The 12234-nt window shown below is 42.3% G+C and overlaps 1 protein-coding gene across 1 annotated transcript in view; it reads right to left on the reverse strand.

Annotated features, from left to right (window-relative positions):
* Positions 1-624: 624 nt before the first annotated feature.
* The window catches only part of LOC103371764 (ADAM metallopeptidase with thrombospondin type 1 motif, 6), a 43082-nt gene continuing 31472 nt past the window's right edge, over positions 625-12234 (reverse strand). The window contains exons 11-15 of the mRNA XM_008301198.1: positions 10480-10609; positions 6799-7003; positions 6540-6716; positions 2504-2660; positions 625-734 (exon numbers count right to left, since the gene is read on the reverse strand). Coding sequence (XP_008299420.1) covers positions 625-734; positions 2504-2660; positions 6540-6716; positions 6799-7003; positions 10480-10609 — 779 coding nt within the window. The remainder of the gene's footprint in view (positions 735-2503; positions 2661-6539; positions 6717-6798; positions 7004-10479; positions 10610-12234) is intronic.

Consider the following 12234-nt stretch of genomic DNA (forward strand, 5'->3'; position numbering starts at 1 on the left):
AGCTCTGTTTGGAATTGTACAATAAATATACAGTACACTGATGGGCTTTCTCTGTCATATTTGAGCGGTAAAATTGGCAAAAGTATTTACACGAAAAAGTGCACCGAAGCCAAAAGTCTGCCTGCCAATAGCACCATCACAGTCGTCCCAAAGACAGGAGCCGGAGCCTCCCGTCGCCCTCTTCTAATCTCCGGGGTACATCCTCTGTGAGCGATGTGTCCAGCACTTTGGATTCATTAAACATGGAGGAAGACTAACAATGATATCAATAATTATTATTATAATAAAAATAACATCACCAACAAATAATCTTCCAAGTTCCACTTCACAGAAGTGAAAATTAAAAAAAAAAAAAAAAGAAAAAGCGTTTGTGTCAGCGTTGTGGGCTGAGCAGTGGTTTGGATTCCACCATGATGGAGGGCAGGAGGATCGGTGTGATCAACAGGGAAATCCTGACTTCTCTCCCCTCTTTCTGCAGCGCTGCTCTCTCTCTCCTTCTCCCACTGGTCCAGAGTTGGGGTGTTGCCCTGTTTTCTTCTTCTTCTCCCTCTCAGTGCCGTTTCCCTCCATCCTTCTTGCCTTTGTATTCGTGCTTCCCCGTCGCTACGTCTTGTGCTCCGAGGGTCAGTGCCCCTGGCAAGTCTTGCAGCACATCTGTCTGAAGTATGCTCGGCTGCAGAACTTGAACTTCAGCACCAGCGGGCAGTAGGCTACTTTGTTGACATCTTTGCATTCTGCAGATAGAAAGAAGAGGGCTGGTTAATTTATTTAATTTTTTTTTTTCATTAGTCTGACTCTCTTCTTAAGAGGTGACCTGCTCATAACCCCAGCTTGTGCCTCTCTTGCATTCAGTTCTGTTCAGTTCAGTTTTATTTATATTGCACCAATTCGGAACATAAGTCCTCTCAGAGCACTTCATATCTTAAGGTCAAGATCTTTTAATATTTTACATTCGAGACAAACCTCAACAAATCCAAAGACTCCCTTTGAGCAAGATATTTGCAGCAGTGGGAGGAAAAAAACGCGGGCCAGTCCATGTCATTTCAGTTAGAAGCTTTTGAGAATTTCCTTTCTGCTAATAAGTTAAATGTGTATCCACTGAGGATTCATGTTTTTTTGTTTTTGTTTTGTTACAGCATTGATATTCTGTTTTACTTGTCTTGTTGTTGCACCTACCATGTTGAGACTCAGTAGACATGAGATTTATTGTGATGTGTGTTAAACTATCATCACTTTCTCTGTTCAGTGTTCATTTTAGAGTATATGTATGGGAACATCCAATAAGACAAAATGAATCTCATGTATTGTTAAATTTCAGCATGAAGACAACATTGAAGCAATTTGTAATTTACACATAAAATGACAACATATAGACCCTGGTGCACATCAGTTGTTGTGGTTTTGTGTGTTTGTTCTTGTTGTTTCTTGTCTGTCAATTCCTCTGCTTTGTTTGGGGAAAACAGTCTCGAACTTTAGGAACAAATCTTCTATATTGTGCAACAAATGGAGTATTTTTCCACTCCAATAGTTAGAGGAGTCTTTAAGGATTCAGAAAACACCTTCAGGATAAAGGTAAGCAGTTAAACAACCTGGGATATTTATAGGCACATTTCTACTGCTGTGACACAAATGGACTGATAACGCAAGAGATGCACAAACTGGAGCTAACCTGCAGCATGAGGACCAGCGCAGCTCCCTCAGGCCTGAATAGAATAAAACTGCAGCTATACTTGGACGCAGAGGCTAAGACTGAGACAGATCCTGGCCTCGATCTCTAACTGGGCTGACTGCCATCCCTACGATCCACACTCACACACGCGCGCACACACACACACACACACACACACACACACACACACACACACACACACACACACACACACAAACTGCGTGCTGGATGCCTGACAGGCAGCGCTCTAAATGCCTTATCACGATCAGAGTGTCTTCCCTTATTAGGCTTTGGCCCCTGCCTCTGCAGAGCCAAATGAAACGAGACATTGCCTCACTGCTGTCCGTAAAGGAACAATTAGCCTACAGCTAATCCCATTAGCCAGCCTGTAAACGCTGCTCACGTTTTCCATTCAGGCTAATCGAAAGGCCCTTCTCTATGCATCTGAATAGCCATCCATCATGTGTAAGTGTATATGGAGGGCTGAGCTGTTTCGCTTTGACCAGGAGCCAACCTCACTGGAAAGATTAATGTAGCTGGCAAAGTGTAGAGGAGTGTGTCATCCAAGTGTGTTTAGGTCATAGCAGAACAGTGAAGATGAAGATAGAGACAGTTTATAACCTTTTCAATTGGGCCTTTGTGTGAAAGAGGTGCACAAACAGCACACTATGTGTTCACATAAAACCATCTGCCTTTGCATTAGGAGGAACTGCAGGCCGTCTGGTAGACACAAATTTTCTCCTCAGCTGTGATGAAAACGGCAAGTAGACAATGCGTCACACAGACGAGGTTAGGCAGCAACAATAACGTGTGAAGGCAGATGCTTCATCTTACCATCGCCGTTGGAGATCGGGGTGGCATCGCACTTGCTCTCGCACTGCTGCATGGTGGTGGGTCGGAGGGACTCTGCGCATTCATTTGAAGGCTGTCCGGTGTAGGACAAACACTGCACCGTCCTCATCTGCTGGCCGAGGCCGCACTGCGCTGAACACTGCAACAGAAAGCAGGAAAACTTCCATTAAACTGAACTTTAACAATGTAAAGGAGGACCACGTTTCCTCTGTGACCCTGAGTGCACCCAGCCACACACACACACACACACACACAAAGACACAGCCGTTCTGTAGCAAATCCTGCACACACACTGCACAGCTTGATCCAATCAATCAATAGTCAACACACGGAGACAGCAAGCAGTCACCTTCCCTGGATCTGATCCAACGTCCTACCTGTCAGTGACTGTTTTCCAGCTTCAAATAAAAAGGTTAACTCATGTCTATAAAGCATGTTAACCCTCTGAAATCCAAAATAGCATTTGACAGGCATGATACTTTTTTAAAAAACTCAAAAAATGCACAAGACAGAAACTGTAAAAATATAAAGTATTGACAGATTTTCAGTTTTCTGACAGTCCTTGAACTCATCATTTGTGCAATGCCATTGAATCAGGATAATTAACCAAGTTTAAAATATTTCATCAAAACTGCTTTATTCTACATGTTTAATTAAAAAGTGTTGCTGTTTACACAAATCAGATTCTGTAAAAAACAAATAATTTCACATTCTTCAGTAAAACCGTGAAACCTTGACCGACTCAGCTGTGACCAACAGGCATGTGACAAAAATTCTGAATGCATATGAAAATATGCAAACATATACTTCTACTGTTCATTTCGGGTGGATGTATTTTAAGGCATTTACCACTGCCTATATAGGATACGTCTGTACCAGTATTTAAAACATTTGCATTTGTTTCCCCTGATAATAAAGAAGCAGAAGACTTTTATTTGGAAAAAATGCTATAACAGTAGTAAGAGACATAACAAAGGCCTCAGTATTACCCTAAAAATATAAATTATGAGCTCAGACAAACACTGAAACTATTGTGTAAAATGTAGATCTACATATAATATATTTTCCGTTGTCACCTTATGCCTGAATTTGTTGTTTTCCTTTACATATATAAAGATGTTTCCAACATACAATTAATGCAGAAAAAGCACAAATTGCATAAAGATTCACCAGAATGTGAGAATTGAAGTGTTTGAAGCTTAATGTGGCACCTCCAATATTCTATTGAAACCGACACCTATGTAAGGATAGATGGATTTATGATGATAAAGCTGTATTATTATACAACAGTAACAATAATTTCCTTGTTTTAAGTTCCTTTTTTGAGTTTCAAGACCCTTTTCTATACTTTCAGCCTGTTGTTGATTGACATTTAATCCACTTTTTGGCCGTAAGAAAAGAACAGTCATTAATTTTAGCATGTGTTCCTATTTAGGATTTCTTTGCATCATATCTTCAAACACTGGCGCACTAAATGTTGATAAGTCTTCAGAAAGGCAACCTGAAGACATCTCCTTTAGCATGTGGTCCATATTAGTGTGACTTTCTAGAGAGGAGAAGAAGCAAACAAAGATGTAAATGTTTGTTGACACGTAAAAGGTTTGCTTTTGTGAACCCGAAATGTGCTCCTGCCGCTCTTTGACTAACTCCTATCAGTGTGCCAGTTGTAATAAAAGCTGAGATTGGTCCTATGGGCGGCCATTAAACTCCTTTGCAGAAGAAAAGACCAATAAAAACAATAACAGCTGTAGGTGCCAAGTCACCTTCGGCAAAACACGAGCCTGAAACACACTGGATATCTCTGTAATGAATGGGACGCTGAGGAATAACACACCTGTCAGCCATCATGTGTGTACGTGTGTGTTGTGTGTGTGTGTGTGTGTGTGTGTGTGATATGAACTCAGCTACCCCCCCTTTCCGTCACCTTCAATGATCCTCTCTGACTGCCTCAGATCAGCGAGACCGCATGTCATCCCTTCCCAATTAGAGCGTCTTTATTAGGGCCCGCTGCCGGCCATGACAGATGGTGTACGTCAATGGTGCAACTTAAGTGGGATTTGAACCAGTGACCTTTTGGCCTGCGAGACCAGTCGCTCGGTAGCTGGCAACAATCTCCCCTTTCTGGCGCTTGGAGAGCCGGGACTAGAGCGGTGAGGGCAAAGCTTGTAATTACAGCCAGAAAAACAGAAGAGGTGGAGACGGAGCGAGCACATCATGAACACACACACACACACACACACACACACACACACACTCCTGCAGCGCATCAGAAAATGCTGTGTAAGAGCAGATTCCAGCTGTTGCTCTATGAGGCATTAACCTCCTTTGATGGACCACACTTAGGTTATCGGCTTTGTTTATAGCTGTTATTGGCACTGATTGAATCGTAAAAGCGTGTTACTAGTGTTTGTGAACACATGTGGCTGATACGAGGAGAGCAGCGACCTAGACAGCCCGACTCTTGGCCTCTGACCTGAACAACACGGCTGAAACCGTGACGTAACCTCTGCCAGAGCACGAGCGACTCGCACGGCCGCCTTCTAAACATCGGAGCACACTGTTTAAAATTTTACGCTGAATTATCAACAAACGCTCCAAAATAACAAGCCATACTTTCTGTAGATACAGCCATCTCTGACGCACGACTTTTTGGCGTCGTCTCCCCAACACGAGTCAGCTGTGTTGTAAAGTGTTTCGACAGCTTTTTTTCTGAGCGCACTAAGTCACGCCGGGGTGAGTCCAAGAATCCTCCGTCTTCCTCAAAATCCTGTTCCTGGAAGTGACAGAGAGGCCCGGTCTGACGCAGAGATAAACTTCAAACAGCCGGGAGGATATTCCTGCCACTGATCACACACTCCAGACCTGCTGGAGTGCTTGGACTCACAAACACAAACACAGCCTCAGGTCTGCTTGGAACCCCCTGCATGTCATCCAGGTGTAAATTATACTAACCATTCACCTACACATGGGATCTATCTGTGCATGTTTTGTCTCTTAAACATTCAAGCTATCCTTTTAAAGGATTAACCAGCACAATGTTTCTTGGAAAGTTAACCCTCTGAACACCAAAACCCGGCAGCAGACAAAATTGCCAAACTTATATTACTAACAGAAAGAATTGTCGGGTTTTTAACTTCCTGATGGTCCTTGAATGTATCATGCGATTCTATCAGAAAATAATAACTAAAGCTCAGCTCAAAATCGGGACATTTCATCAAAATCATTGTTTTTGTTTGCTGTCCGTGTTCACATCTACAAAGGAGTATTACCAACTATCTATTGAACGCAATGGAGCATTTCGCAGCTTAGTTGGTAGAGACCAAAAACTGAGCTAAAATTAAGTACTTAAATTTACCACAAACCAACACCAATGTTTCTCACACAAGATTGTGTAAAATAAAACAAAAAACCTGCTCTCAACATTACAGCCATGAAGTCATTAGAAACTCCGCTAGTGACTAACAGTCACGTGACAAAAGCTCCTTGAGACTTTTCGGTTGAACTGCAGGCTGTGTTTACACGGAGCAGATATGTGACAACAAGAGAGACTAAGAGGAAAATAAAGCATAGTACAGAAACAGTATACAGAGGAACACGTTGTTGGAAGATACATTCAGCATGGTGAAATATATCTCTGGAGTCGTGTGAAAAGTCAAATAACTTAACTATAACATAAGGAGTTCTATTTTTTTTTTCACTATTGGGGACAAGTTTGGGCACTTGAGAAAAAGCTGTACTTGTTTTTTTTTCATAGGTTTTTCAATTTTTGTAAAATAAAATATAAAAATTCAACCAAATTCCATTTTTTCTTCTCTATCATTTCTGGTATTATAACTTTGTCATACTGCACAGAAGACACCTTGACTTCTCTCTACTTCTGGCCATGGTTTCCATAAAGGTCCAGGTCTTTATACTGCAGTAACAAATCTGCTCACAGTGAGGACAATGTGACTGAAACAGCATGAGGTTCATAAAGAACCATTTTGTTGTTGGTGATATGAAGGAGGTGTAATCCCACCTGTCCCCATTCTCCAGGGATCCAGCGAGGAGGAGGGCAGCGTCCCAAACTGCAGCGGATTCGGACCGGAGGTTTGTTGTGGCTCGGACAGTGGGCAGGAGGGAAGGTCTTGGTCAGGTCGCTGCTCTTACACAAGGCGATGCGGTGTTTGAAGCCAGGGCCACATTTAGGTGTGCACTGAGGAGGGAGGAGAAGGTGTGAGCAGAAGGTCTCGACAGCATGCAGAGCTAAAGGAAATAGCTTCTGAGTGCCGTCTTACCTCAGACCAGTCCAGAGTGACCCACTTTGGCGGGCAGGACTGGTTGTTGCAGGACTCTCTTTCGATGGGCCGGTGAGTCAGACAGTGGGTGTCCTCCAGTGTCTCCTCCTCAGCCGGGCCGATCTTCCTGATGCACAGGACCGTCCTCGTCCTGATCCCACCATCACATGTCTTCCCACATTCTGACCAGTCACCAATAAACCACCTGGAGGGGAGAAGAACCGACACAAACAGCTTAGTTGTAGAACATTTCTGTGATTTCTGAGTGTTGTTTCTCAGTGTGCCATTGTATTACACTCACTGACATGAACTCGATACAAACAGGGCATTGGTACTGTATAATTATATGACCTTTCAAGGTAATTCTACTAAAGGGCAAAGCAGCAAACCACTCTGAGGCTTTCAAATTTTGTTCTGTTCTGGTCTCACAGGTTGAACAAGATGGTATTGATTGCCTAGTCAATGCATAATTACCTTCTTCTTCTAATCAGACAGTTGCTAATTTCAGAATCAGAATTGGTCTTAAAACCTGTGCATATAAAAATGAGATGCATGCACATACTATGAGTGGAGAAAACAGTATCTACAAGCATAACAACATCCTTGTGAGGGAGGATTTCTGCTCCGTGTGAACAAACTCAGTTCCCTGAGCACGGAGCTGTGACGATGACTGTCATCCAGGTGTAAATGACATTAACAGTTCACCCACACGTGCAATCTATCTGTGTGTGTTTTGTCTTTCATACATTAATGCTGTCTTTTTATAGTATTAACCGGCACAGTGTTGTTAGGGAAATTTATTCTTTGAACCCCGAAACCCTACCAGCTGGATTAAAAGGCACGTGTCTTTTTAAAAATTGCTAAAATTACACCATTTATTAGAGCCAGAAACTGTAAAAACAGAAAGGACTTTGAGCTTTCTGACAGGTTTTTAACTACTCATCTGTGACATTGGGAGAAAAAACAAAATCTAAGCTTTAAACTGCAATAGCTTTATATTAAAATCACTTAATTCTGCATGTCTCATTTGAAACTTTTCCCATGATAAACCGCTCACACCAGAGTCTGTAAAAAAAGCTGAGAGGCCATTAGTGACTCAGCTGTCATGTGAAAAAAATGCAAGGACTTTTTAGGTGAACTGCAGGCTGTGTTTACACAGAGCAGAGAGGATGTGTGGATGAGTGTATTTTAGTGTCCAGTGCCATGCCAGGCCACCGGGCTTCAGACATCGAGAAAGTCTTGTCTACAGACTTCAGAATTAATATCATAAAACTGCGCAGACAACAGCCCTCCAAACACATCCAGCCTGTGAGATATTACATCATGTGAAGGAATGTATACAGCATTAACGACGTGTTCAAACATCTGTGCAAGCTTTCATTACCCGAGCCCATAAAACCCTGGCTATTCTAAAACAATCGTGTTTACACGGCCTGCTTTAGTCGGCCTCTCCTGACGCTGCAGAAGAGGTGTTTGCCTTCTGAACAGACACAAATGCCATGTGTGCGCTACAACTCAGTACACACCGCTGTAGTCTTCAAGCACTAATCAAAATAAATGAGATACCACGTTTTTGCGTTCACTGAATGCAGCTGTAGTCTGAACGTATGAAAACAAATTACGGCTGATACAGTAGATTTACAGTACTATCAGTTTTTTTGGCTGAATCCCAGCTGAAAGACACCAGCGTTCACTCTCATACCCAAATAATTGTCAAGATAGTCTGAAACTAATTAACCTGACGCACTTAATCCCTCTTTTTCCAGACGTGATTGAAGCGAGTCTGGCCGTGCTTCCAGCTGAAGTGAGGGGTTTACGGACATTTGGCCACCAAACACAAGTTCATATTCCACCTGTATACGTGTATATTACCCCTCGAGGATCGGCAAAGAAGCCAAAACAATCAAACACAGGTGGCCATTTTCGGAGCTCTTATTTTTGGCACGAAGCAAACACTGAAAATAGTTAACATATGAAGTTATAAATCACTGCCGTTTTATTTTATTATTTTCTTCCAAACACATTTTACAACGAGGGCTCATTGAAGGTGAATTAATATCATGAGTCAGTCTCGCTTTTATGGAGGGTTTTTCTTTTGAAAGCATTAACTTATGCTGCTATACTCTATGTTTTTATATTAACCGCAGATCGTATGTCCATGTGTAATGCAAAAGATGTCGTTCATAGAGAAAAACCTACAGTTATCAGCTGATGCAATTTTCCTCGGCTCTGCAGGGCGTTTTAGACAGATTTAGCTGTAGCTTCACTAGCTTGCAGTTTTTGTTGATTTTCTCTGCGCTGAGCAGCATTGTTTTCAACTGTTATTAGAAAAAAAAAGCTCTGAAAGATGATTTGGAGTGGTGTTCTACCGCCAGATGAATTTAACAACATATTTATCTCCTTTTCGCTCTATTTTTGGTCCCTACCAACACCTGAGCTGCTAAATGCTCCATTACATTCATCAGTGAGTTGCCAACTGTGTCTGATGTTTGTTACTGGTAGGCAGATGGCAGGAGGCCAGTGTTATACAGTGGGCCGTAAGGATGTGCACCTGTGGACACCATCAATGCAGAGTTGTAGTCATGTACTACGTTCCTGGTAGTCCACTTGAAAGACTCCATTCCACACAATGCACAGTAGCTTGTATCTAGTGGTGTCCTACACTAGGACAGTAGACATTTGCCACTAATATTGCTGTCGTAACGCACAGCAGACACAGTAAAAGACTTGCTGATGAACACAGTGGAGCATTTAGCAGCTCAGAGGTTGGTAGAGACACAAAATAGAGCGAAAAGGGAGTAAATATGTCGGTAAATTCACCAGGTGGCCAGAACATGACACCACATCAATGCAAATGTTGCTCTGTATCTGATGTGTAAATGACTGAATGTTTGCTTATCAGCTTTGGCCTCAGCATCACAGCCCAGTGTTTGTGTGTGTCTCCCTCTGCTATCCTTTTCTCTCTACCCCAACCAGTCGAGGCAGACGGCTGCCCTCCCTGAGCCTGGTTCTGCTAAAGATTTCTGTGTTCTGCCTTTCCAATATCACCACGCTTGCTCAAAGGGAATCATCATTGGATCTCTCTCTATAATATTGTTGAATCATAATCCAATTACTTAAATTAGTTAGGTGAATTTACAAAGTTAACTTTGTTTCTCTAGTGGAAAATCCATTGGCTCAACATCTGTTATCTTAAATGTGCTACTTAAATAACAGTGACTTGACTTTGAGATGGTAATATATCAGTGTTGTGATTACGGCTTGTTTCCACTGGCAGAAATACAATTCAGTGCATTTTAGGATGAATAAATACTCTGTAAAAGGGTTCAAAAAGCATTCTTGACACCTTTACGCTGATTTTTCTGATATGAAAGTACTGAACAAAGCAAGCTAGCTGGCAAGCCAGACCTACCAGTGAAACAATAAGTCAAAAAGTAAATCATTTATCAAGCAAAAAGGCCAAATATTCTCTGCTTCAAGCTTCTTAAATGTGAGGGTTTGCAGCTCTCCTCTGTTTTATATCATTGTAAATTGACTGTTGGTGAGACAAAACAAGCAATTTGGAGACGCCACCTTCACCTTGGGCCCTGTAAACGTGTGAGTCATTATTCTAATGCCTGACATTTTACAGATTTTGCAAAAGCAATCAGCTGAAAATAATCAAGCCTCGGCGTTACGTACTCTGGGGGACACGGCTCAGTGTTGCAGTCTCTCTGGTTCTCTGGAGGTTTGCCGTCTGGGTCACAGTAGCTGTTCTGCACCACCGAGTTGTCGTCCAGCCTCTTGCACACCACCTCCTGCTTCTGGGAGCCTACAGGGGGGGGAAAAAAAGGCTGATCAATAAGGCAGCACAGAGCTCAGCTGATCTCGCACATTAAAAGCCTTTCAGGAACATGGAGGCAAGGCGGGCAGGCGGTGTGTCGAGCGCTGTGTTTGAGCAGAGATGGTATCGTTTTCAGTCTGTAGTAAATCCAGACATGTAAATTCCTGATTCTTTGCAGGATATGTTGGCAAATCACTTTTACAGAGCAGAGAGCTCTTTACTTTGGCTGCTACCAGAGAGAGTGAGGGCTACCGTATCGGTGTCACACCTCCCACTGTGTGTGTGTGTGTGTGTGTGTGTGTGTGTGTGTGTGTGTGTGTGTGTGTGTGTGCCATACCAACTAAGAAAAGGGTCTGTTTGGACCCTCCAGGGACATATCCCACGGCAGACTTGTCTGGCAGATGTAATGAGATATGGATGTGTGTGTGTATGCGTGAAGTATAGAAAATCTACCCATCTGTGCTCGCAGTGAAATACAGTTTAGAGGACCAGAGCAAAGCATGGGGTAAAAGAGTTTCAGTTGTAAGGCTGTCAAAAGGTGTTTTTCATAGATTTTATTACTGTCGTGATATATTAAACAACACTTCATGATTAGCTGAGCTTGCTCTACCGAATGGGTGCATGATTAAATAACATTTTACTGATTTAAAGCTCCGCATGGCCAGAGACACACAGTAGACACAAATTAGATCATTTGGATCAACAATGCAAAGGCATGTTTATGATGCTGGAAGGCCATGTGTGCTTCCCCATCTAAGGAATAGCTTCAAACTCCTGCTCTGGACTTGGAAATCCTTCCTCGGAGAAACCCACATGCTTATTCAGTCATGCTTTTACAAAATATTACAAACCCGTCCAGGCCACGCTTGACAACTGGGAAGAAACACTATTTATTGTTACATGAAACCCATTGCTTTTGGGCTAAAAGGTTTGGTTTAGTCATTCTTGAGGCCATGGTCAACATTTCACTGCGGTTTTAGATTCTGAATGTTTGACTTTGTAGGACAAGCGCTCTGGAAGAGTGGCCGCATCTCTGTGCAGCGCTGGTAAACCAGAAGCTATGCAGAGCAGCTCATTCACAGAACCTACACCATATTCATTACTTTGGCTAAAATATGGAAAATATACATGTTGAATTTATTAGAGGGCTGAATCTCCAGCTATAAAGTAATGATTCTGAAACCCATCTCAAATTATGATCCTGGGTTTCCGCACTCTGCTCTTCAGCATTTGTGGAAATATTGGTTGGGGAAGATTTACAGAATGACACACACGCGAACATGCACATGCACACACACACACACACACACACACACAACATATAAGAATTAAATGTTTAAAAACGTTAGAAATATTCAAAAAGAATTTAAACACCCACAGTATGTTATGCTATTCAACACCAAAATGCTTGGAGGGCTCTTTTTCAGAAGGCAACTGGCCATCAGAGCTCAGCAGAAGGTCGACACAGAGAGAGACAGCAATGTTCTCTACAGAGAAATAAACGGAAACAATGCAAACTTCTACAGTATGTTACAATCAAAAAGATGTACTCTATGTCAATATGTGCTTCATAGTAATCTGCAAAGTGTTGTAATTAATTTAGAAGTTCATTT

Source organism: Stegastes partitus, unplaced genomic scaffold (genome assembly GCF_000690725.1).
Source record: "Stegastes partitus isolate 25-593 unplaced genomic scaffold, Stegastes_partitus-1.0.2 Scaffold1641, whole genome shotgun sequence".
NCBI lineage: Eukaryota > Metazoa > Chordata > Actinopteri > Pomacentridae > Stegastes > Stegastes partitus.